Here is a 23,606-nt window from a genome sequence, read left to right on the forward strand (position 1 = left end):
AATATCTATTGATGGATTCAGTTCTTGATCATAGTGAAGCAAAAGTATGTAAACCCCCTAGAGCAACATTGATGCTTCTCAGGATGTGTAAAATCTTGATCTTACAGATATTTGGAGACTTCATAACCCATCTGGTAGGGACTATACATTTTTCATCAGTCCATAAGATTTACTCTAAAATAGATTTTTTTTTACATCTAAGTCCCTCATTTAATTTGTTGTTGATTCCTCAATGGGAAACATCTTAGTCTCAGATCACACCTGATGAGTTTAGAGGTGTTGCCACATATGGAGAGAGGAAATCATATAGTTGGCGCATTAATGTCTCACTTTTACAAAATCCTGATTTCCAACAAATGTTAAAGGCTGAAAACAATGTTTATATGGAGATCAGTATCCTCTGTGGGCATGGGGTGGGAGGCATTTAAGGAGGTTCTTAGGGGGCGGGTCATACAGGATGCCTCATTCACCAAAAAATCGAAATCACGAGAACTCTTGGAGTTGGAAGGGAATATTAAAAGTGCTGAGGCAGAGCTGAAGCACCGAATGTCATCTGATGGCCTCAGAGAATTGACCCGATTGAAATACAGATATAATAATATTTTGTCACTGAAGGTGGACTTTTGGTTATCCAGGGAAAGACAGTCATACTTAGTCGGGGGACAAAGCAGGGAAGCATTTGGCTAGATACATTAAGCTTTTTCTACCACTCCCTCAGGGAAATCTGCTGGTGGTGAAATATTCACCTCAGCCACTGTTATTAATAATGCTTTTAAATAATTATATCTTGATCTTTATAGTTCCACATCTTCATCTACTGATGAGGATATTAGAACTTTGTGGAACCATTAGAACTCATTAAACTGACAACAGAGCAAAACAATTCTCTTGATTCTAAGATAAACTTGGAGGAGTTTGGCGAGGTAATTAAGGCCTTGACTACAGGCAAGTCTCCGGGGCCAGATGGCTTTAACTCTGGCTAACTGATTATGACATCTCTTAGATCAGGTGGGGTTTATTCGGGGCCGCAGCTCTTCTGATAACATCAGGCGTATCATGTGATCAGTGGCGAATGATCAGACTCCGGTCGCTGCATCTCACTTGATGCTGAAAAGGTGTTTGATATGGTAGAATGGGATTATCTTTTAAAGCTATTGGAAACGTAAGGGTTCAGGAATACTTTTATTGGATGGATTAAGTTACTTTATAGACACCCAGTAGCTGTGGTACACACAAATGGATTAATTTAAGATGATTTTACTTTGGATAGGGGCACCGGCAGGGTTACCCTCTTTTCCCATTATTGTTCTGTCTTGCCCTGGAAACATTAGAAGCTGCGATAAGAAAGGAGGATTTTCCAGGGGGGATGGCAGGAGGTGTGGCACATAAGCTTTTACTTTATGCAGATTATATTTTCTTATTCGTCTCTGACCCCACTAGATCTATGCCTTGCCTCCACAGAATTATTAATTCCTTTTCTAAATTTTCAGGATCCTGAGTCAATTGGTCTAAATCCAAAGCTTTGTCTCTCTGACATCGTACTGCCCAGTAATGGTGTTTCAGCTCGGTGCCTTTAGTGGCCCAAACAGGGCATTAAGTATTTGGGCATTTTATTCCCAGCAAATTTGTGTGATTTAGTCAGAGTTAATTTTGATCTCTTCATAAAAAGTTTAACGAACAATGTGGGCAGGTGGGTTTCATTACATTTATTGATGATCGGTAAGTTTAATGTTATTAAAAGTTAATAAAATAGATGTCCCCCTCTTTTATTTCAAGCAGTTAGATAGCATAGTCAATACTGCTTTTGGAAAAGGTCATAAGACATCAGTGTATCACTCCTTGCTAATTCAGAGTCTGCGGTACGGAGCTTCAACTTCTATCAAGAGATTATGCAAGAAAGATTTAAACCTAACCCTAGTTGCTGAAGCACTTAGAGCAACATCAGAGCCTTGTTTTCCATCTCGTTTAATAGTAATAACAGGTGTTGGGAAGTTTTTCTGGACATAATATTTCAGCCATAGATCCCCAACAAGACAATGAATAGAAAATCTCAATTGCTTGTGCCGTAAAGGACTGAACCTGCTGTGGAAACAACTGTTAAATTAGGATCTAACCCAGGACTAATCCAAAAGATTGTTCTCATTTTAAGTGCAGAACACAACATTGTGATGGACAGAATTTACACAGCAAACATTTCTTTTGAATACAGAGTCTGGGTTCAGTTACAGAAACAGGTTTTAAATCATTACATTTTTATTGTTTTGTTTAATGGTGGAAAAAAAAGAAAAGAAAGGTGAAGTCTCTCACATCCAGATCTAAACTACAAATATAAATGTCCTAACTGCTGTCTCCCTGACTGCCTTACTGAAAGTTGTGAATCATCTCTTCCTTGGCAATGAGATGAGTAGTTTTGTTGACCAGAGACATGAGAGAGTTCAGTTTATGAGACCAGTCATTAAGGAGATCATTAGGGTCTTTAGGCCGCTGGAAATTAATGATACCAGCCAGACGGTCCACTTTCGCATAGATGGTCTTATTGACTACCAGGTTTGATAAGAACTCTTCAGATTCCTACAAGGAAAAACATGAAGTGCATATTAATTCATGTTTCCAGAGTGAAATTAATTAAATGTTCCTCTTCTTAAGCACTTCTTATGAATTATTAAACTGGTTTTCAAAAAAAAAAAAAACGTCAATAGCCCTGATCAAACAACATCCCAGTGATCCTAAAACAAGCACAAAGAAGACACAAAGTATTTTATTTCAATAAATGTGACAGAACTCACGTCAACAGAGAGATCAAGCAGTCCTGCCATTCTCTCCATTGTGATCCTTGTGTAATACTTTGCCATAATTCTGATGTTCTGGAAATGAAGACAGAAACTGTATTACAGCAAGTGAATAGCAAAATCCAAGAGAGCAACGGGGAATATCTAATAACCGTATAAAATATTTAAACACAAATACAAACTGGCTTCCCATATTATTCGATAACTCGGCAGAACTGACACACAAGACAACTCACATGTTCTACCACTCTGTTTTTCAGATCTTTCCATCTCTTCTCTCCCTCTTCTGAGCAGGAGAAGACATCCGTTTCAGGGGTTCCCATGGAGCCCTCCCTCAGCTCCTTTCCATAATCCTCCACAACAGATGACCAGCGCATCAGTTCCATAGTGGTGAATTGCTTCAGAAGATCTCTGCCAGGGAAGGAAGAGAAAGATGAAGAGAACAACCCCAAGACTCCATTATTATCCATATGGCTCAGTAACTGACCAGCCACATTTTTTAACTCCAACCTTTTTTTTTTTTTTACTTTTTAACCCTAACCAAGCTCTTAAAAGAGGTATCTCCTGTAATCTCAGAACCTCTTATTATTGTCAACTCCTTGCTATTCTTAGGGCATGTCCCAAGAAACTTTAAAGGTGGGGTATGTGATTTTCTTTTTTGACCATTTTTTCAAAATAACTTGAAATCCTATTCCTAACCCACTTACTGGCTGTAAATTAGAAGCACTGAAATGAAAATTAAGCAATTTAATCATCTGTGGAACGGGCAGGACTCGAAAAACTCCAGCCGATCATTTTCAAGACCATCTAGAACAGCGTTTCTCAACGGGGGCGTTTGGACAGTGTTGGGGGGCGGTGTGAACGAGGCAGCAGAGAGGGGGGCGCTCAGGCACAAATGGGGGGCGTTACTCAGAGGTACTCAACAGGCGGCCTGCGCAAAAATCTTTTCAGCTCTTCTCCTTAGCCTATGTCTTCGTCTTGCTCGGATTACTGCTGCCACTTCACCAGGAGGATATGCCAGGAGAGCCGCTTCCTAAGTTACACATGCTTTTAAGAGGCGGAGAATTTTCAGCGCAAAATAGAGGCGCGCTTTCATCGTTTTTTTCTGTACATAACGCAGAATACATAATTAGGCGCATAATTAGGCGCAGTTTACGCTTCCCCTCCCATCTATTTATGTGACACTCCCACTTTCCCCATGAATGCATATGCATGACACGAAAAGCGCATTTTGCCATTTTCAATTGCGACAGGCAATCTGCGCTTTCATCTCGGTGTGTCCCGTTCGTACATACCTCGCCATGGTTTTATGCGCACTTTGCGAAACAAATACGCCTGAAGTGGGCGCAAAAGCGTTAGTACATCTGGCCCTGAGAATTTTAATTGTAATGTGATGATCGGGTGCGGATATCTAATCGGAGAAAATCATTGGTGATGGTGAGTTTGTTTTTAACAGCTGATTCGGGTGATGTTAGAGCTGATCCGCGCATCTCTACTCTGCAATGTGTAATTGGCCGATGGGAATAATAAAGTCATAATAATATAAATATTGATTTTATATTAGATGTCTTTTGCAGTTATTCACCTAGTATATTAATAGTAACTTAAGTTCTCTCCCTCGTGTCCCGCAAAATCAGGTCTGCTGACCTGCAACAGAGCAATAGCCAGGTGGTCACCCTACGTTACTCAACTGTTATTCATCACAACGTTTAAGCCTCTGACAACACATACAATGTTCATTTGAATGTAAAATAAAATTATGTCTGTGCAAATTTATGAATTCATATTTAAATGTTGCTAATAACCCACTCGGCTAGTTACCGGCAAATGATCTCCATAGCAACGCCTAAAAACAAATGCCGCAGCTGTCTGAGTGGTAGAAATTACCGTTTGTAGGCTATTCAAATTTGAAGCCTAGTATATATTGCCTAATTGAGTGCGCGAACGACCGCTGCTTTTTCATTGGCCATTTAGGTTAGTTACGTTATTGTTCACGTGATTGGTTAATCTTAAAAAAATTTGTGTGAGCCTGAATTTGTTTGAATTTCTAAATACATTTGCAATACTTTTCAAACAATCCATGTGTTTTTGCATTTTTTTCCAAACACAATATTACTCAACTTGAGGCTTTTACATGTAGTTTAAATACAATAAGAAACTTCTGTTTCAGTTTTTTTTTTTTTTTTACCAAAAACTCAGGCTTCAGTGTTGCAATTGTTTGGCTGTAATAGTATTTCTGAAGTGTTTTTGTTTTTTTTTGTTTTTTGGGGGGCATTAAGAGGATCATGAAGAGGTCAGGGGGGCGTTTGTTCAAAAAAAGGTTAAGAACCACTGATCTAGAATCATTGGACAGAAAATGTGTCAATCAAACAGTCGTACCATGCCCCCCTCCCCCCACCACCCTGGCGCGCGTGTCCCGTTTGTGCGCATACTCAAAGCTCGTGACCCAGTAACAGGAAGTGCAAGTCGCCCCGGTACAGAGAGAGAGAGAAGGAGAAGGTGTAGTTGCTTCCGTTTGTAGAATGGCAGACAAGACACCATCACAGAAAAGAAAATCTATTTTCGAGAGAGCAATTGCGAACAAAACGGCCGAAAGAGAAAGGTCAAAAACAAGGGTCATTCTAGGCGATGCTTTTAAACGTTGGCGGCAACTGAAGGACCAGGAAGGACTACCCACAGATGCGGCTGTGGCATTTTTTCTGCTTGACAGGTGAGAAGCCGATTAACTAGTAGTATTTAATCAGGGAACTGTCTTTACTGACGATATGCGCATGAGAATTGTAGCTGTTCTAACGTTATAGCCCAGCCATATGATGAACTAGCTAGCTAAACAACCTGTTTGGGGAGGAAGCTGATGTGAGCGATTGTATTTATGTATGGAGAATAGAGCTTTTATAGTGCTAGTGGGGTTGTTCCACATTTCTATGAATCCTGTTTTGAATAGAAGACCGCTGTACAGATGCCAGGGCTGGCTATGTTCTTTTTTTTTTTTTACAGTTATGAGAAAATCAGCTCTACACCTTTCAAGAGTGGTATGCGACCCCCTCCTCCTGCTGTGTCAACAATTTGCATCTGAGTTTTCGCTCGTGCATGATTGCGCGTCCATGTTTTTCGAATGGGTGGAGTCAGGGCCAGCGTTGGAGGAGAGAAGGTAGGACCTTATGAGTTGTGTATTTTCAAAATCTGCCGGCCGTTTTGCAAATCACATACCCCACCTTTAAAATGGTTATCAAACAGCTTAAGATGCCACAGCTTGATCCTAATTATAGACCGATTTCAAATCTCCCGTTTATGTCAAAAATACTAGAAAAGGTAGTATCCTCCCAAATATGTTCATTTCTATAGATAAATAGTATATATGAAGAATTTCAGTCAGGATTTAGGCCTCATCACAGTACAGAGACTGCACTTATCAGAGTTACACATGACTCTTATCATCTGATCACGGCTGCATTTCTCTTCTAGTGCTTTTAGATCTTAGTGCTGCATTCGACACGATAGATCACGACATTCTCTTGAATAGGCTGGAGAATTATGTTGGAATTTGTGGAGTGGCATTAGCATGGTTTAGGTCATATTTATCAGACCGCTACCACTTTGTCTATGTAAATGAGGAATTGTCAAACCAAACAAAAGTAAAATATGGAGTGCCACAGGGATCAGTTTTAGGGCCTCTGCTTTTCTCCATGTATATGCTTCCCCTGGGAGATATTATCAGGAATCGTGGAATAAGTTTCCACTGCTATGCTGACGATACACAACTTTATATTTCTTCAAAACCTGATGAGATTTCACAATTCTCAAAATTAGCAGAGTGTATCAATTAAATAAAAGATTGGATGGCCAGAAATTTCCTTCTACTCAATTCTGACAAAACAGAGGTTCTAATTATTGGACCAAAAACTCCAAAAGAAAAATTAAAAAAAAATAAGCCGCTAAAATATAATTCGACTCTGGATGGATGTACTGTTACATCATCTTCAACAGCGAAGAACTTAGGTGTTATATTTGATACCAATCTGTCCTTTGGAAATCCCACCGAACCTCACCGAAATGACCTGCCGGTTGAACTGTGATGCTCCTCACTGATCTCTGCCTGCATCACCTCGGTCTAATGATGAACTACACTCTTATAATGGAAGACATCGACTATCAATTAATTGCCAACAAAAGCTCCAACAGACAATTAACAAGTACAATTGCATCAATGTGAACTTCTGCAGTTAATACAGGATGAACTTCAAAAGACATTAATCTTACAGTTCATACACAATCTTTGTTTAAACACTGACCCTTAACACTTAAATAATTTTAAAGCATGATTTTAACTATACACAATTAATATTTACATTATATTCATGATGTTAGCCTGAGGGGAACTGGCCCCCACAGTAAGTCTGGTTTCTCACAAGGTTATTTTTCTCCATTAATCTACATCTTATGGAGTTTTGTGTTCCTCGCCACAGTCGCCTACAGCTTGCTCACTGGGGTTATTAATATAATTATTATTTTGTAACACCTGCTTTTAAAACGCTTTTGGATGCTACATAATGAATTAAGGGACCAGAGACTTTCGGGTTTCAATGAGCCATGTGTATTACACCACAAATCACCATACAGACAGTAAACATACAAAGTACATAGGCATCCAGTTGCAAGGCAAACATCAAAATAGTTCAGACTTTCATAGTAGAGTCTTTGGCTACCAAGAGCTCAGTCTTAAGAGTAATAGGAGCAAGGTGAAACAGTACTTAAGTGCAATATGGATGAGGCCACATCCGCCTGAATCCGAGCCTCCAAGTGGCTGTTGGTAATGTGAACAAACTGTAGCTGGTGGAACGCACAATAGATAACAAAAGTGTTGTTGGCAAATCAAAGACAATTAATCCCATTTTGGTCAAGGACCTGGCTATAATTGAGCTGCCTCCTCATGACTGCACGTTGAACCCTCTGCATCAAACAAACAAATAAACTTAGTGCCACCATTAACACATTTACATCTCATCTACATAAACATTACCTAACATCACACATACAAACAAAGTACTAACAAGAGTACTTACATTTGAGCTTAGGAACCTCAGGTTCCTCAAATCAGGGAAAAAAACACTAGACAGCATTGGTGAGAAAGCTTCTCCATGTGGTTAACACATCCTTCCTCCCTCATACTACTTCTATCCTTTTTATGCTATCAGGAATCACACTGGCTAGAGCGCCCCTAGTGACAAGATTAAATATTGCATGTGCAGAACGCTAATAGGACAAATGTAACTGTAAAACTGTTACAATTTAATTGCTTATTTTTAAAACACAATTCACAATCATATTTTATCTAATTACACAATGATGATTCGTAGACATTATAGACATTAGGGTTGTGCCGATGGACGATATCATCGTCCATAGTGATGGCTGACCAACATCACGATGTAGAGCCACCATCGTGATGCCACGCCCCCTTTTGCGAGTCTTGCTAGTGTGACTCACTAATCCTAGTCTCTTCTGTAGTTAACCTAAAAACTTTGCAGGGATTTCTCTGTAAATTAAATTGAGAATATAACTAATGCATATATGCTATTTTAAATACTGTAGTATATGCCAGAGACGTGACGTGTTAGTCTGTGAAAATACTGTGTCAGGCAGGCTACACAAATATTGATCTTGACATTGTTAGCTTCTTGTCTTTTTTTTACATGTCTTACACTGTACATTTAGATTAAGATATTTTATGTTGTAGGCTACAAGAAAATAGCCTTTATTAATTAATTATTAGTAGTTGTAGCGTCTCAGAAAATCTTGCTCATTGTCACATAGCTCTTGTATACACTGAAGCGGCAGTTTAAGATAAACCCAGACCAGCGAACCTCAAATCACTTTTGTCTGGTTAATACTTTTAAAGAAAAATTTCCTTGGCCATAAATCCATAATGTCAAATCAAATGAAAGAAACAAGGTGAATATGAATAACACACATTTATTAACATCACTCAGACCGAAACTCGGCATTAAAATTTCACTTATAATTAGCAGCACAATTAACTTCAGCACAGGCTACAAAATAAATTATGTTGTAATTTATATTGTAAATATTGAAATATTGTAAAGTGGTCATATGAACTACACAAATGAACGTTTAAAAAATAATATGCAAAATCGAATAGCTCCGCAACGGATGCCGAAACATGCGTAAAGAAGTCTAATATCTTTCACCATAGACCATGTTTAAATTTCGATGTTTCTGGCCAGAAATACCAACATATTCACTTTATCTGGTTTTAATAAGCTGCGGATTGGAGTAACTACACTACCCGCTGTGCTGAAGACCCGCTCTGATGGAGTACTGGTAGCACATATGCACAGATATTTCCGTGCTAATCTTGCCATGAACGGAAACATTTTGTCGTTCGTTTTCCACCAAGTCAGCGGGTCCTCTTCCCCATCAATGGCCATTTCCTGCAGGTACATGGTCATTTCTGCCTCGACCTTTTGCTCATCAGTGAGTAAAATAACGAAATTATAGTTTTTAAGTGGAAAATAGTATTTATGTAAAGAGAGATATTAAAATAAAAAGTGCACAACTCTTCTTAAGTGAAAGCTAAAAAAAAAAAAAATGCTTCACCTGTCGTGCAACCTACTGATAAAGCGCAGACGAGTCATTAGTTGGGTTAGTAAAATAACGAAATTATAATTTTTCATATAATTTTTGAAAATTATATGAAATTATATAATCCCCCAACCCCCGCCCCACCGACGATATCATCGTCCATCGCGATGTTTTACTGTTACCATCGTCAACTGCCAATTTAGGGGACATCGCCCAACCCTAATTAGTAAGGCTGTAACGATATGCAATATGAAATCGAAATCGCGATACGCAGGTCCACGATCCTGTATCGCAATGTGAGAAGGCAGAATCGCGATCGACACACCCCTTCCAACTCCCAGATTTATCCTTCCTGTCCAGATCCAATGCTACCACATCTTTAAATTACTATTAGTATTATTTGAAGTTAACATTATAAAATACGTAGACCTACACCACAAAACTAGTTGAGGATAAATTAAAAATTTATAAATTTAATAAATTTAATTTTATCTGTAAGCGTCCTCCAATTGCATGTGCTACCTTAACCTTTTTCATGTGACGCGTCACGTGAGCTAGTTGAAGAACGTGAGGAAACATGGCAACAAACCCAGACATCGCGGACCCTCCTAATACTTTTAAGTCAGCAGTATGGCAACACTTCGGCTACCCGGTGGAGAACAAGGATGGCAATCGTGTTGTCGACAAGACCCACACAATTTGCCGTAAGTGTTTCAAGAAGCTTCCCCAACCGGCCGGCAACACAACCAACATGCAGATGCATATCTTAAGGCACCATCCCGACATCAGTTTAGCTCGTCCACAGAAAACAACCCAACAGCAGCAGCCTACACTGCCTAGTTTATTCCAAGAAAAGTTTCCAGCCAATTCAGATCGAGCACAAAAAATTACTGATGCAATTGGAATTTTGATGTCACTGGATATGCGCCCTTTTCGGTAGTTGAAAACGAGGGATTCAAGTATTTACTTAGTGTGCTCGAGCCCCGTTATGCATTACCAAGCCGGGCGCATTTCTCTCAAAATGTGCTACCAAAACTTCTGGAGAAAACAAAGGCTAAGGTGGAGGAAGGGTTGAGTACTGCTGAATCCATCGCAATCACCACCGATGGATGGACGTCCCGTGCCACAGACAGCTATATGACCATAACCGCACACTATATTACGGCCGACTGGCAAATAGCAAACCCCGTCCTCCAAACACACGCTGTGTATGAGAGCCATACAAGCGACCATTTATCGGAAATACTTAGAGGCTGTGATAGATTGGAAAATCAGCAGAACAAACGTCCCTGTTCCCGTGACAACAGACAACGCCAGAAATATTGCCAATGCTGTCGAAGCGGCCGGATTTTCACCGCATATACGATGCTTTGCTCACACTGTTAATCTGGCTGCGCAGAGAGGGATGGGCGTTCCACACTTGTCCCGACTCCTCGGCAGAGTGAGGAAAGTGGTCACGTTTTTCCACCGCAGCACAACAGCTGCAGCTGTGTTGAAGGAGAAACAGGTGATGCTACAGCTGCCCTTACACAAGCTGGTCCAGGATGTGGCTACTAGGTGGAACTCAAGCCACGACATGCTCGAACGCTACCTTGAGCAGCAGGCTGCAGTTTTCTCTACATTAACAGACAAGAGTGTCAAGAAGAACATTAAAGACATCGTCACTCTGTCTGATGATGATGTGAAACTAGCTGAGGACGTGGTGCAGGTTCTTAAACCTTTGAAAACTGTGACTACCCTCATGAGCACTGAGCAGATGCCAACTATTTCAATGATCGTGCCATTGAAACACAGAATCCTGGCCTCCATGAAGCACAGTGTCTCTGACTCAACAGTAGTGAAAGACATCAAAGCTGCTATTGCACATGACTTTGAGGACAGATACCCTGATTCGGATAGGGCACTAATTCAGTTTCATCATATGAGCACTGTACTTGACCCCCGTTTCAAATCTCTACCTTTCCTTGATGAGACCACCCATAACACAATCTTCAAGAGTCTGACTGAGAGAATTCTGGAAGATTGTTCACAGACTGTTCAGGTATTTGATTGTTTAAATATTAATATATTAAATAAAGTGCTGTGTAAATCAGTTAGGCCTATTTAATTAAAGTCAGTATTTAAATATAGTCAGATAAAAAATACTTAACTTTATTAAACTAACTTTATTCATGTAATTGTCCTGGATTTCATATCCTCCACTGTATCTAACATTATGTTGCAATTGTGTAATGGATTTTGTCTGTTAGGCCCAGACTTCAACGGAAGAGCAATCAGAGACAGCCTCAAGCTGCAGTAACTGTCCTCCTCCAGCCAAAAGAGCACCAATGATGGCTGAACTGTTTGGAGACTTCTTTCCAATGGAACAGGCATCGTCATCATCCAAGCCTTTGTCTGCAGTGGTGGATGAGGAGGTGCAGCATTACAGAGCAGTGCAGAGCATCTCATTGGAGTCAAATCCACTTATGTGGTGGAAGGACAACCAGAACCAGTTCCCCCATTTAGCCAAGTTCGCTAAAATGTACCTTGGAATCCCAGCCACATCTGTCCCCAGTGAGAGAGTGTTTTCCACTGCAGGGGACATTGTCACAGCACAGAGAGCAAGCCTCTCACCAGACAATGTGGACATGATGGTGTTTCTGAAGAAGAATTTTCAACTCCCTTAAATCAAATCCACAACGAGTTTGGTTTTCTTAAGAGAAAGAAGTTGTTTATTTGTTTAATGTTTACTTACTTGATTTGTGGTTTACAGCACAGACAGTAAGCCTCAGTTACCTCAGTGTGAAAAAACAGAAACCATTTAATTTTCTTTGTAAATGTAAGACTGATTGAAGAAGACTTTTCAACATGCTTGAATCATCTCCTCTATGGACTTTAGTTCTGTTTGTTTTTCAACAGTATTTTGTTACAAAGAAAACAGAAGTGTTATAGCTTTGGCTATATAATTTATTTTACTTAGGTATATTGTTAATAATTATATGCATAGTTAATATTGTTATTTGGTGTTCAGTTTATACAGGTTTTTCAAATGTTATTTAATAAAAATATATATTTTTCCTCAAAATATCTTTTGAACTGTTTTGTCCCCACCCCTCCGCCGCCCCACCATCCCATATCGAGGTTTGTATCGTATCGTGGGTCAAAAATCGTGATACGAACCGAATCGTGGGTTTGGTGTATCGTTACAGCCCTGCGTAATAGACATTACAGTTTTATCGTCTGTTAATGCTGATCTTCTGTAAAGCTGCTTTGAAACGATGTGTGTTGTGAAAGGCGCTATACAAATAACAATGACTTAACTATTTACCTGTATTTAGGTATTTCCTCCAGTTTCTTGTCAGCACTGATTCGATGAACTAGATCAGACTGTTCATTGTCATGAGGAGCCAAAATCACATAGAGTACAACACTCTTTAGAGCCTGAAAGAAACATCAGAACATTAAAGAGAGAATTTCAGTTTTAATGGCCCTACATGGCAATTGAAGGCCAAGTTTCTTTGGCTACGTTTACACTGCAAAGCTTAATGCAAAGATTCAATCTTTTGACCGTATACGTCCAGCCTGTTTACATTCGCTGAAAACAATACTCGTATCACTTTACATTAATCACCCACCCAAACTCGAAGTATTGCATTACTGATCACTTTCACTTATGAGCGCCACAGTTCACCCTCGGGTTTTGAATGGCCTTGTGCCATTTAATATTTTCAAAAGTCGGCAAAATTGCACACGATTGCAATTAATTAGGCAAAAAAGGCAAAAGTGACTCTTAACTGCTGCCATGATAATCATGGCTTTAACGATTTCAACATCGGTCAGATGAGAAGTAGGTAAATCACGCTGTAATTTTTTTTACCGGCACAGGAACGCGCAGTCCATAAGTGAGTCCGGAAAAAGGTCAGGAAAAATGACTGACATTGGGATTAAAATTACAGAGCTCTGGTAATTATTACATTACTCAACAGGCCCTTATACAACTAATCCTGCACAAATAGGGCTAGAAGTCAGGAGTGATGGGACAAAGTCCACACGTTTGATGACAGGGAGTGGGTACAAAACTTGCACAAAAATTCAAATCTTCTCTTGTTTAGGCGTGAGTACTTACAGGCACGTCTGCTTCATAAGGACATGGCATTAAGAAAAGCCATGTGGAATCAGATATATGCGATTAGATGTAGCTCAGATGTCCAGATATCCAATATGTTATTGATTTAAAACCACATTTGAAAGTAGCTCAGATCGGATGTGGAAAAATCCAAACTCGTGTGGTTTATTCTTTTTACACATGTGCAATGATATCCGATCTGTGTCAGATGAGAGTATAAAAATCTGATTTTTTTGTGACAGTGTAAACACAGCCTTTGTTCCACTGAGGTCAAGGTTAAAACGGAGCGGCCACAAATTTGAATATTGACAGGATGAGGTACCTGCTGCCATTTAGCGCTGTCCTCTAGGATACATGGAGTGTCATAAATGGCCCGGTAATGTTTGCATATGGACAGGTAAGAGCCCTCATGCTGGTCAACTTGAATCATCAGGTTGTAATATTTCAATTTTAACTCCTAGACATAAAAAAAATAAACAAAGTGTAAAAAATTAAAGACCACCCCACAAGATAATGAATTGAGAATGAATCAAGAGGAAAAAAAGACCTCAGCGCCCTCCTCCTGGAAGAACTTGGTGTTAATCTTTTTGCTGATGATCTGTGTGCGGATGTAGTCCTTCACAGCAATGCACAGCCTCATCTGCTCCAGAATGAACTCCACCTTCTCCTTCTTCTCCATTGAGCCATACGTCTCCACCTGCAGGGAGAGAGAGCAGATCATGTCGCTCAACTCTGTGCACCCAAAGCTTGAAGAGCCCACCAAAAGAAAGTAAAGATTAAATGTATGAGAAGGCAGAGCACAGACTCACCTGAAGTTCCTGCAGAATGGATGCAGCCTCTTTCACATCCCCATTCTTTTCATTGATTTGGGCCAGTGTTTTAGTCAGCCTGGCACGCTCAATCTCCACATATATCTACAACAACAGTCATAAGCACTATGAATTTGATTACAACTACAAATCCAAGCATGAGATCATAATCAGAGTAGTGAGCTCATAAAAATAGATTGGGTAAAAAGATGAAGTTATAAACAGAAGTGACCTTTCCAGCTGTGACGGTGCGTAGCGTGTCAATGAGTTGGAGTTTGACTGACAGGTCACTCAGAGCATCCACATATGTGTAACATTCCTGCACCATCTTTGCAACTGCCTGTACAGGGAAATCAAGATATTTTCACCTCTTACTAAGGAAACCAATAAGAGAGCATCTTGTGCCGATTAGGATACACATACGTGAGATCAGCAGTTTTTACCTCTTCCATTGCATCGCTCAGTAAACCATCTATAATACAAACATTTACATCTGATGTTGAAGTTGTATATTTTACAACATTTTCAGCCCATTGTGTTGTCCTACAGTTACATCACAATTGCTGTCCTGGTTTATTATTGTTCCTGTCCTTCTATTCAAACCCTTCTTTTCTCCTTTTCACGGTCTCCGACACTCACATGCAACTTTCATATTTCTCTCCCTAGTGAGAGTCGTGATGAACCGTCGGTATGATCGAAATTGATTTGATTCCTTAAGGGAGAAGCTACCAAAAGTTAACCTCAGAATGACATACTGTTTTTGTTGATCAGATGAATAAATTGAATAACGTTCATGATTAATATTTACTTGGTATTTATTATTAATATTGTTTTTAGTGTTATGATAATTAACTGCAACACCAACAATAATTCAGCAAATTGAAAGCAATAATTCACAGATGTGATCTTAGATATGTAGGGTTAGCGTGTGCAGAACTTAATGACACATTTAATCACGCAAGAAATTTGTTTTGTGATATATTTGCAATGTAAACATTCATTTCTGACTTCTACATTCATATTTGTCCAAAATACAGAAGTAGCAGTCATTTAGAATAAAGTTTAGGTCAAAATTGATATTTATCACTTTACACTAATGGTTTGGAATGAATACATCATATCCGGTCGGGCAGTCGCATACTATCTAGTCACACGAGTTGAAACGCAACACAACCGAACAGGTCACATCGGGAGATAGTTGGAACCCCGTGCAACTCTCCATTGGAAATTAATCACTTCCAGCCTATCAGCTGTCATTTGTAGTATTAATTTTGTTTGCAATTTTTGTATTTAGTCTTAGTCCTGTCAAATGTCCTCGTTAGTTTTTATCATATTTATTCAAGCTTATCCTGTTTATTTTAGACAAGTTTTAGTTGACTAATAGTCTGGGGATTTTAATCTTCTCTTATTTGTCACATTTACACAGTGCGATACTTGGATTTCTTGATGTTTCACCTGTGTAAATCATTGCTAAGATTTTAACTTAACACAAACCCTGAGTATCCAGAAAAAGTCAATTCTACACACTCAAAACTAGGTGGTATTATACTCACAAAGTACTGTGACAGGCATAATATGCAGGCATATTACTGCAGACACCTTTTTGAGGTATGTTTTTGTAGGCAATTAGTTTTTATAACATAAAAATTCATTTTGATGGTAATGTGAAGGACAAATAAACACAGCATTGTCACCATGCCGAATACACAAGTCATTAGTATTTACTCAATCTTACATTACCTTTGCCACTCATTTTCAGCTCTTTCACAACAATTTGCTAGCCTATTAGCTTAATGAGTTCAGCTATAAAACACAGCCTACATAATGTAACGCCACCCCCTTGTCTTAATATAGCTTATTACGTTGTCTAATATAGTTGTCTTAATATAACAAAACAAAACTAACATTACCACCAAGACGTTAACCGACCTAAATTTCTATGTGGTTAGCCTTCATATCATCGTCTCTTTCTCCCAAGTCCAAACAGTTCCTGACATTATTTAACGAACTTTAGTTTTCTGTGAACTATTTGAGAGGTACTCCTCACTGTGCTTGCTGTCATCTTATATGTCATTACATATCATCCTGACATGCAGCACCGGAAACTGCTGCTCATGTCATCCAATGAACAGGATATTTGGATTGTAATTCCGAAAAAAAAAAAAAAAGACTATAATATTTTGAACATTTTTCGTCATAGTTTTCAGTAATGAAATTAACACTAGTCGGATGCAGTGAAAAGACGGCTTTAACTGTTGCCTGATGCGAGTGGCATCACCAAGGCCTAAACAACAAACAAACATTGGCCCATTTCAGCATAGATTATATGTTTTCGGCTCAGATCAGCATGGATTGCTAATGACTCAGTAAATACATGGTTCAATCTTTGCAAAGGAACGGTTATTGAATGAGCATTATAAAAGATGGGGCAGTTAAAAACTCTATTGGACCCGAAACACTGTAAATAAACAGACTAATTCAAGAGTATTTCAAATGCCATGACTGTTTTATAATTACGTTTTACCTTTACAAAGTACTTCATGCAACCAGTTTAATATTTTGTCCATCATATCATCTAACAAATGCAACTTCTCACATGCCCACTAAATTCATCACACTCATCTGAGAACCGGATTATTAATTCATTGTGAAGAGGGTTATATCAGATATCCACAGTCGCTAATGTTAATGAATGAATAGAATACAACAGGTATATTGTTTTACTCACAGACTAAAATCTGTTTATTTGAGGACAGCAGAGTTACAGATGTTTTAGAAAGACGTGGCTTACACGTCACATTTCTTTCATGAAACATAAACAGAATATGAGAAACTGTTACACACGATTACTTAAAGAAAATTCTCCCGTTTAAAACAAGGCCAAAAACACGGTACATAGCTGAATCGTTGTCATTAAGATCGCATGGGTGTCTGAATTGAGATCGCAACCTTTTAATGATTAATCGTGCAGATCTAGGGAGTACTGATTATGCTGTGTACATATACACCACTAAGGTTTTTGCTGCTCACCTCTGGCCACTACATTAAACAAAATCCTGAAAGCACCACTGTCTGATGTTAGTGTAGATGTGTTTCTAATGTCAGGCTGGAACAGGTGGCTGTGGCACCCTGATCCATTACAGTATTCCTACCTGCTTCAACTGGCTCCTTCTCTTAGACAGCAGCATGATGTTTTCATTCAAGGCATCCCAGTCTTTGGCTTCATAGCACATCTGAACTATAGCCACCAAGATCCTGGAGGTGGACACCATATCTGAAGCCTGGACAAAAGTGACAACACAAATACAGGAATTAGAGCATTTTAAGACGGAAAATGTCAAAACACCATACACACAAGTATAGTGAGACACTAACGGTTCTTGTTTGCTTCTCTAGTGACAGCAGACTCTCAATGGCCTCCTGAAGTCTGCCCTCCTGGAAAAGAGAAACAGACCATCAATTTCCATCACAAAACTTTTGTTAAAGCTCAGATAATAGTACAGTTAACAGGAACACTATTTATCTAGAATAAGAAATAATGAAACAGTCAAGTTCAAATTCCTAAGTTTATTATATATACACACTATATAACATTAATTATATAAAGACATTATTTCAGGCTGGGGAAAAAAAAAAATCAACAACATGTCATTGGGCCGTATGAGATACAGCCAATTAAGAGTAGAATTTTATTTTTAAGTGTGTAAAAATTATATGACAGACATAATTTTGCTGTTATTCCAATGTGATTCATAAAGGTTTAGAAGATTTAATCTCCATTCTTAAATTATTTAAGAGAGCTGGAGATGTATGCCAGTGGTTCCCAAACTGGGTGCTGCCAGGACATGCTAGGGGTGCTCAGCTCAAAATTTTAATAGTCGGCAGTAAAAGTACTGACTCAGTTCTGTACCCACACGTGGTTTGTCTACAGCCGGAAGCTTTTTAAAAGCTCCCATGTGTACAGTGTGTGTGTACTCTCTATAGAGTGCTTGTTTCTCGTGGTTTTTGTTTCTCAAACAACAATAATGACAAGAAAAAGAGAAAAGGACTCAATATCATTGGGTGGATAACTTCAGAAGCTTTAAGCCCAATAAATGCCAATAACAGGTCTGCTTTTCAGTCAAACTCGGACTGTATTCAATCTTTATTCATGTATATCGAACAATCACACAGTACATTTAAGTTTATTATTATTTTTAATTTAATTACTTTTTTAATGTTTATATCACTTTTTTAAATGATTAATTGCTTTTCCTAAAAAGCTATGTTAAATCTGTTCTCTATTTTATTACTAGCACTAATATAAAAATAAATGTTTAGGAGGGACACTTGACAGCTACATTTAGATTACATTTGTTACTTATTTACACCAATATTAACCTTTTTAAATAAAGGAGTGTTTTCAATTATTAAGCTATATTAATTGTGATCGAGCTAATACCAGTGATCAGTCTTTTGTGCAAAATACCGTAAAGGCTCATCTTCTAAATAACACTACATCAAATAAGACCGCAATTTATTACACCAGCATCATGTCAATACGATTTCACGACGATCCCGTTTGTAACGCTTAACAATAGTTCACTCATGATAAACATTTAATAACTTGATCTTCAGAAACTGTGCTGGTGTAAAAGCACACACACGGTACTCGAATTTAACAGCATTGTGTCCAAAATAACGCCCATCTGTGGAACTCTACATTGGCAAACGATTGTTTCTTTTAACGCATACACATTTTTAATCTGTAGTAAAATTAAATCAAACAATTTCATGATTATCTGATTAGATGAGGGTTAGCTTTAGCACATAGCATGACTCAGCTGCTCATTCACACTTACTCTGGCCATTTTCTCACATTCAGGCAGACGCTGATCTACAGTGGCACTGTAGTCGACCTCCATTTTCACTATCCGTCCATCTGACCGCTCAGCTCTGTCTTCGGACATTATTACTGCTTATAAACGGGTGCGTTTATAGAAAATTTTTTAACTAGACTTCGAACAGCTCGCTGTCTTTTAGCTCGCTGTCTTTTAGCTCTTCTTCACGCGGGTTATATGGTGCTTCATGTTTATTGGAGGATTATTGCCCCCTACCGAGCGGCTCCAGCACTGCCCCAGTCTCCCGCCACATACCAGCTCTACACATTAACGTACACCCTAACCATAAACTCACGCAACACGCCAGCCCTACGCCCTAACCCTAAACCCAGTGGTTTAGTTAGTGCTGTAGTCTAGTTTTTTGTTGTGAGTATACAGTGATTTTTACCTCCCAGCCTCATATTCACCAGTCCCAGAGGGACACCCCAAAAGCACCACCACCACACTCACTAATGCATACAGTATCCATCTACATGTCATTGAGAGCATTCTGAAAGACTGCTTATGTGTTATCAACATGTCAATTTATTATAAGCAACACAAGACTTTAACAGCCAATCACATTTACAGCTGGGGAGCCCGGACTGATTTTCTACTGTTTAGTGTTTATCACACCATCTAGCTCAGCCAGTTAAGAGCTTTAGCCTTAGATGTTATATGAATATGGTCCCTGGAGCACAGGTTTTATCAGCTGGCAATTTTCAATGCACATGTAAGTGTGCAAGTTGCAACTGTTATTAACAAAAATGGTAAGCTGAGACTTTTTTCTGTGAGGAAAACACGACTAAATAGCATCATCGTACAAGTGTTTTTTATCTATATTAGCAATAACATCTGCTGAACAGGACCAAATGTACTCAAAAGTGTTTAATAAACTGTTTACAATCTTCAAACCATGACTAACAAATGCATGAAAAGCAGGTGAAAGGAGAAACATGTTTGCGGCAGGGCGAAGGGCGGGCCCGGGTCGTGATTATACACGGCAGTCACTTATTTCCAGGGGTTTCAGTACAGTGTAAAAATGTGACGTGGTAGTGTAGGCGTTCTCCTAATTCAAAATTTGCATAGGTCTGTCAAGGTTCAGAAAGAAGAGGACTCAATTGCAGGGTACACCACAGTTTATTGGGAAATTGACAAGCACGAGCCGGACAGGACGAGGTCCACAGATAGTAACGGCCTCAGGGAACGTAGACTAGGTCCATCAGACGGTAACTCCCAGCCAAGAGAAGTCTGCATAAGAGGTCAATGATGATGGCAAATGAGACGGGGGAAGCAACGGGCAGTGTTTGCAGGTGAGGCGCAGCGAGGGGGAAGGTGTTTGGACTCAAGATGGCGCCGAGTATGGCTGCTGCGTTGCGAGCTCCGTTACAACACTGCGGTTTATTGTTTGTTTTGTTTACAGTTCTTTGTTTTTTTTGTCTTGGATGTTGTCTGCCTTATTGTTTACGACAGCCAAACGCTTTTGTCTGGGCTGCCCGGCCCCGGAAACGCAGAAGGAAAAGAGGAAAATGAGCCGGCGTTCTCATCAGAGTAAGACGTCGTGCAAATCGACCCCCGCTACCCAGTATACTACTGGCAAATGTTCAGTCTCTGGACAACAAGCTCTGCGAGCTGAGAGCGCGGATCTCTTTCCAACGAGAGACGAGAGATTGCTGTGTTATCTGCCTTACAGAAACCTGGCTGGCTGCGGAGATTCCAGACTCGGCCATCTAAATCACGGGCTTTTCCGTGCACCGAGCGGACAGAGCGAAAGACCTCTCTGGTAAAAGCAGAGGTGGAGGTGTATGTTTTATGACCAACAAATCATGGTGTGATCAGAGGAACGTACATTTCATCAAGTCTTTCTGCTCTCCTGACCTGGAATATCTCATGCTTCTGTGTCGACCATTCTGGCTGCCGAGGGAATTCACAGCGGTCATCATCACTCCTGTGTACATCCCCCCCCACAAGCCGACACAGACCGGGCACTCAGGGAACTGTATGGGAGTATAAGTGAGCAGGAAACTGCGCACCCTGAGGCTGCGTTCATTGTTACCGGGGACTTTAACAAAGCCAACTTCAAAACAATCGCTCCAAAATACCACCAACACATAAAGTTCAACACATGAGGGGACCGGGTTTTAGATCATTGTTACTCTCCTTTCCGGGATGGCTACAAATCCCTCCCCCGCCCCCGATTTGGCAAATCGGACCACTCTTCCGTTCTGCTTTTGCCCGCTTACAAGCAGAAGCTGAAACGGGAAGCACCCACCCTCAGAACGATCCAGTGCTGGTCGGACCAATCAGACTCTGCGCTACAAGACTGTTTTGATCACGCGGACTGGGAGATGTTCCGGTCCGCCTCTGATGACGACATCGAGGTTTACGCTGACAGCGTAACGTGTTTCATCAGGAAGTGCGTAGAGGATGTTGTTCCGACCAAAACAATACGGATATACCCCAACCAGAAACCATGGGTTAACGGCGAGGTTCGTGCGGCACTCAATGCGTGGTCCTTCGCTTTTAATTCTTCTAACACGGAGGAGCGTAAACAAGCCAGTTATGCCCTCCGTAACACCATCAGTGAAGCCAAACGCCAGTACAGGCACAAACTTGAAGGTCAGTTCAACACCACTGACTCTAGAAGCATGTGGCAGGGAATTAATACCATCACAGACTACAAACGGAATAAAGACTGCATCTCTCCCGGACGAACTTAATACATTTTATGCTCATTTTGAGGACAGTAACACTGCCCTCGCGAAGAGAGCACTCGCTGCTGACGCTACAGAGGTTGATTCACTCTCCGTCTCTGTTGTGACGGGTGAACATCCGTAAAGCAGCGGGCCCAGACGGCCGCGTCATCAGAGCGTGCGCGAATCAACTGGCTGGTGTTTTTACGGACATTTTCAATCTGTCCCTCTCCCTGTCTGTAGTCCCCACATGCTTCAAAACATCAACCATTGTGCCTGTACCGAAGCAAGCCACAATCACTTGCTTAAATGACTGGCGTCCTGTTGCTCTGACCCCCATCATCAGCAAATGCTTTGAAAGGTTAATCAGAGATTACATCTGCTCTGTTCTGCCCCCCTCTTTGGACCCATTGCAGTTTGCCTACCACAACAACCGCTCTACTGATGATGCCATTGCATCTACACTACACACTGCTCTCTCCCATCTGGAAAAAAGGAACACATATGTGAGAATGCTGTTTGTAGACTACAGCTCAGCATTCAACACCATAGTGCCCTCCAAGCTTGATATGAAACTCCGGGCTCTGGGCTTAAATGGCTCGCTGTGCAGCTGGATCCTGGATTTCCTGTCAGGCAGACGTCAGGTGGTTAGAATGGGCAGCAACATCTCCTCATCACTGACCCTCAACACTGGAGCCCCGCAGGGCTGTGTTCTCAGCCCCTACTGTATTCCCTATACACGCATGACTGTGTGGCAACACATAGCTCCAATGCCATCATTAAGTTTGCTGACGATACGACGGTGGTAGGTCTGATCACTGACAATGATGAAAGAGCCTACAGAGAGGAGGTGCACACTCTGACATGCTGGTGTCAGGAGCACAACCTCTCCCTCAACGTCAGTAAAACCAAGGAGCTTGTGGTGGATTTCAGGAGGAAAGACGGAGAACACAGCCCCATCACCATTAATGGAGCACCGGTAGAGAGAGTCAGCAGTTTCAAGTTCCTCGGTGTCCACATCACTGAAGAACTCACATGGTCCGTCCACACTGAGGCCGTTGTGAAGAAGGCTCACCAGCGCCTCTTCTTCCTGAGACGGCTGAGGAAGTTTGGAATGAACCACCACATCCTCACACGGTTCTACACCAGTACTGTAGAGAGCATCCTGACTGGCTGCATCACTGCCTGGTACGGCAATAGCACCGCCCACAACTGCAAAGCCCTGCAAAGGGTGGTGCGAACTGCCAGAAACATCATCGGAGGTGAGCTTCCCTCCCTCCAGGACATATACACAAGGCGGTGTGTGAAAAAAGCTCGGAGGATCATCAGAGACTCCAGCCACCCGAGTCATGGTCTGTTCTCATGGTCTATTATTATTATAATACTTTATTATCCCATTCCTGGGAAATTTGTCTTGGACCGCATGACACGGCCAGTGCACAACATCAATCACACACACAACACAATGCATACAACAACATGCAATATTAAGCAATAACACATTTCTATGAATTATATATATATATATAAAAAAATAAAAATAAAAAAAAAATAGCATACTACATCAATTAAAAAAAAAATCTCTATTTAAAAGTTTGATCGCAGTTGGAACAAAAGAGTTTTTATAACGATTAGATTTGCACATCAAGACCCTGAATCTTCTCCCTGATGGTAGCAATTTAAAATACTTGTATAAAATATGTGTATCATCAGAGACAATTCTTTTAGCTTTCCTTGAAATAGATGCC

At 40.3% G+C, this 23,606-nt stretch overlaps 2 protein-coding genes across 2 annotated transcripts; one reads left to right on the forward strand and one right to left on the reverse strand.

The window, feature by feature from the left end:
• Nucleotides 1-1,949: 1,949 nt before the first annotated feature.
• On the reverse strand, nt 1,950-19,356 carry psmd12 (proteasome 26S subunit, non-ATPase 12). The gene is made up of 11 exons (XM_052141537.1): nt 19,148-19,356; nt 17,682-17,741; nt 17,459-17,587; nt 14,539-14,646; nt 14,307-14,411; nt 14,045-14,194; nt 13,820-13,954; nt 12,700-12,812; nt 3,026-3,200; nt 2,787-2,864; nt 1,950-2,571 (listed from the first exon to the last, which is right to left on the reverse strand). Exons 1-11 carry the CDS (start codon nt 19,253-19,255, stop codon nt 2,362-2,364), a joined length of 1,371 nt encoding a protein of 456 aa, XP_051997497.1. The 5' UTR covers nt 19,256-19,356; the 3' UTR covers nt 1,950-2,361.
• On the forward strand, nt 10,923-12,269 carry LOC127654388 (E3 SUMO-protein ligase ZBED1-like). The gene is made up of 2 exons (XM_052141538.1): nt 10,923-11,433; nt 11,642-12,269. Exons 1-2 carry the CDS (start codon nt 10,969-10,971, stop codon nt 12,056-12,058), a joined length of 882 nt encoding a protein of 293 aa, XP_051997498.1. The 5' UTR covers nt 10,923-10,968; the 3' UTR covers nt 12,059-12,269.
• Nucleotides 19,357-23,606: the final 4,250 nt, after the last annotated feature.

Source organism: Xyrauchen texanus, chromosome 13 (genome assembly GCF_025860055.1).
Source record: "Xyrauchen texanus isolate HMW12.3.18 chromosome 13, RBS_HiC_50CHRs, whole genome shotgun sequence".
In the NCBI taxonomy this organism is placed as follows: domain Eukaryota; kingdom Metazoa; phylum Chordata; class Actinopteri; order Cypriniformes; family Catostomidae; genus Xyrauchen; species Xyrauchen texanus.

What these genes read in the sequence shown, in the direction of transcription:
- psmd12 (XM_052141537.1), bottom strand. Translation starts at nt 19,255, where the DNA reads ATGTCCGAAGACAGAGCTGAGCGGTCAGATGGACGGATAGTGAAAATG. An exon ending in TAGAGAAGCAAACAAGAACC is followed by an intron (nt 17,588 to 17,681) that starts GTTAGTGTCTCA and finishes ACTTTTGTCCAG; the next exon opens with GCTTCAGATATGGTGTCCAC. An exon ending in GCACCGTCACAGCTGGAAAG is followed by an intron (nt 14,412 to 14,538) that starts GTCACTTCTGTT and finishes CTGTTGTTGTAG; the next exon opens with ATATATGTGGAGATTGAGCG.
- LOC127654388 (XM_052141538.1), top strand. Translation starts at nt 10,969, where the DNA reads ATGCTCGAACGCTACCTTGAGCAGCAGGCTGCAGTTTTCTCTACATTA. An exon ending in ATTGTTCACAGACTGTTCAG is followed by an intron (nt 11,434 to 11,641) that starts GTATTTGATTGT and finishes TTTGTCTGTTAG; the next exon opens with GCCCAGACTTCAACGGAAGA.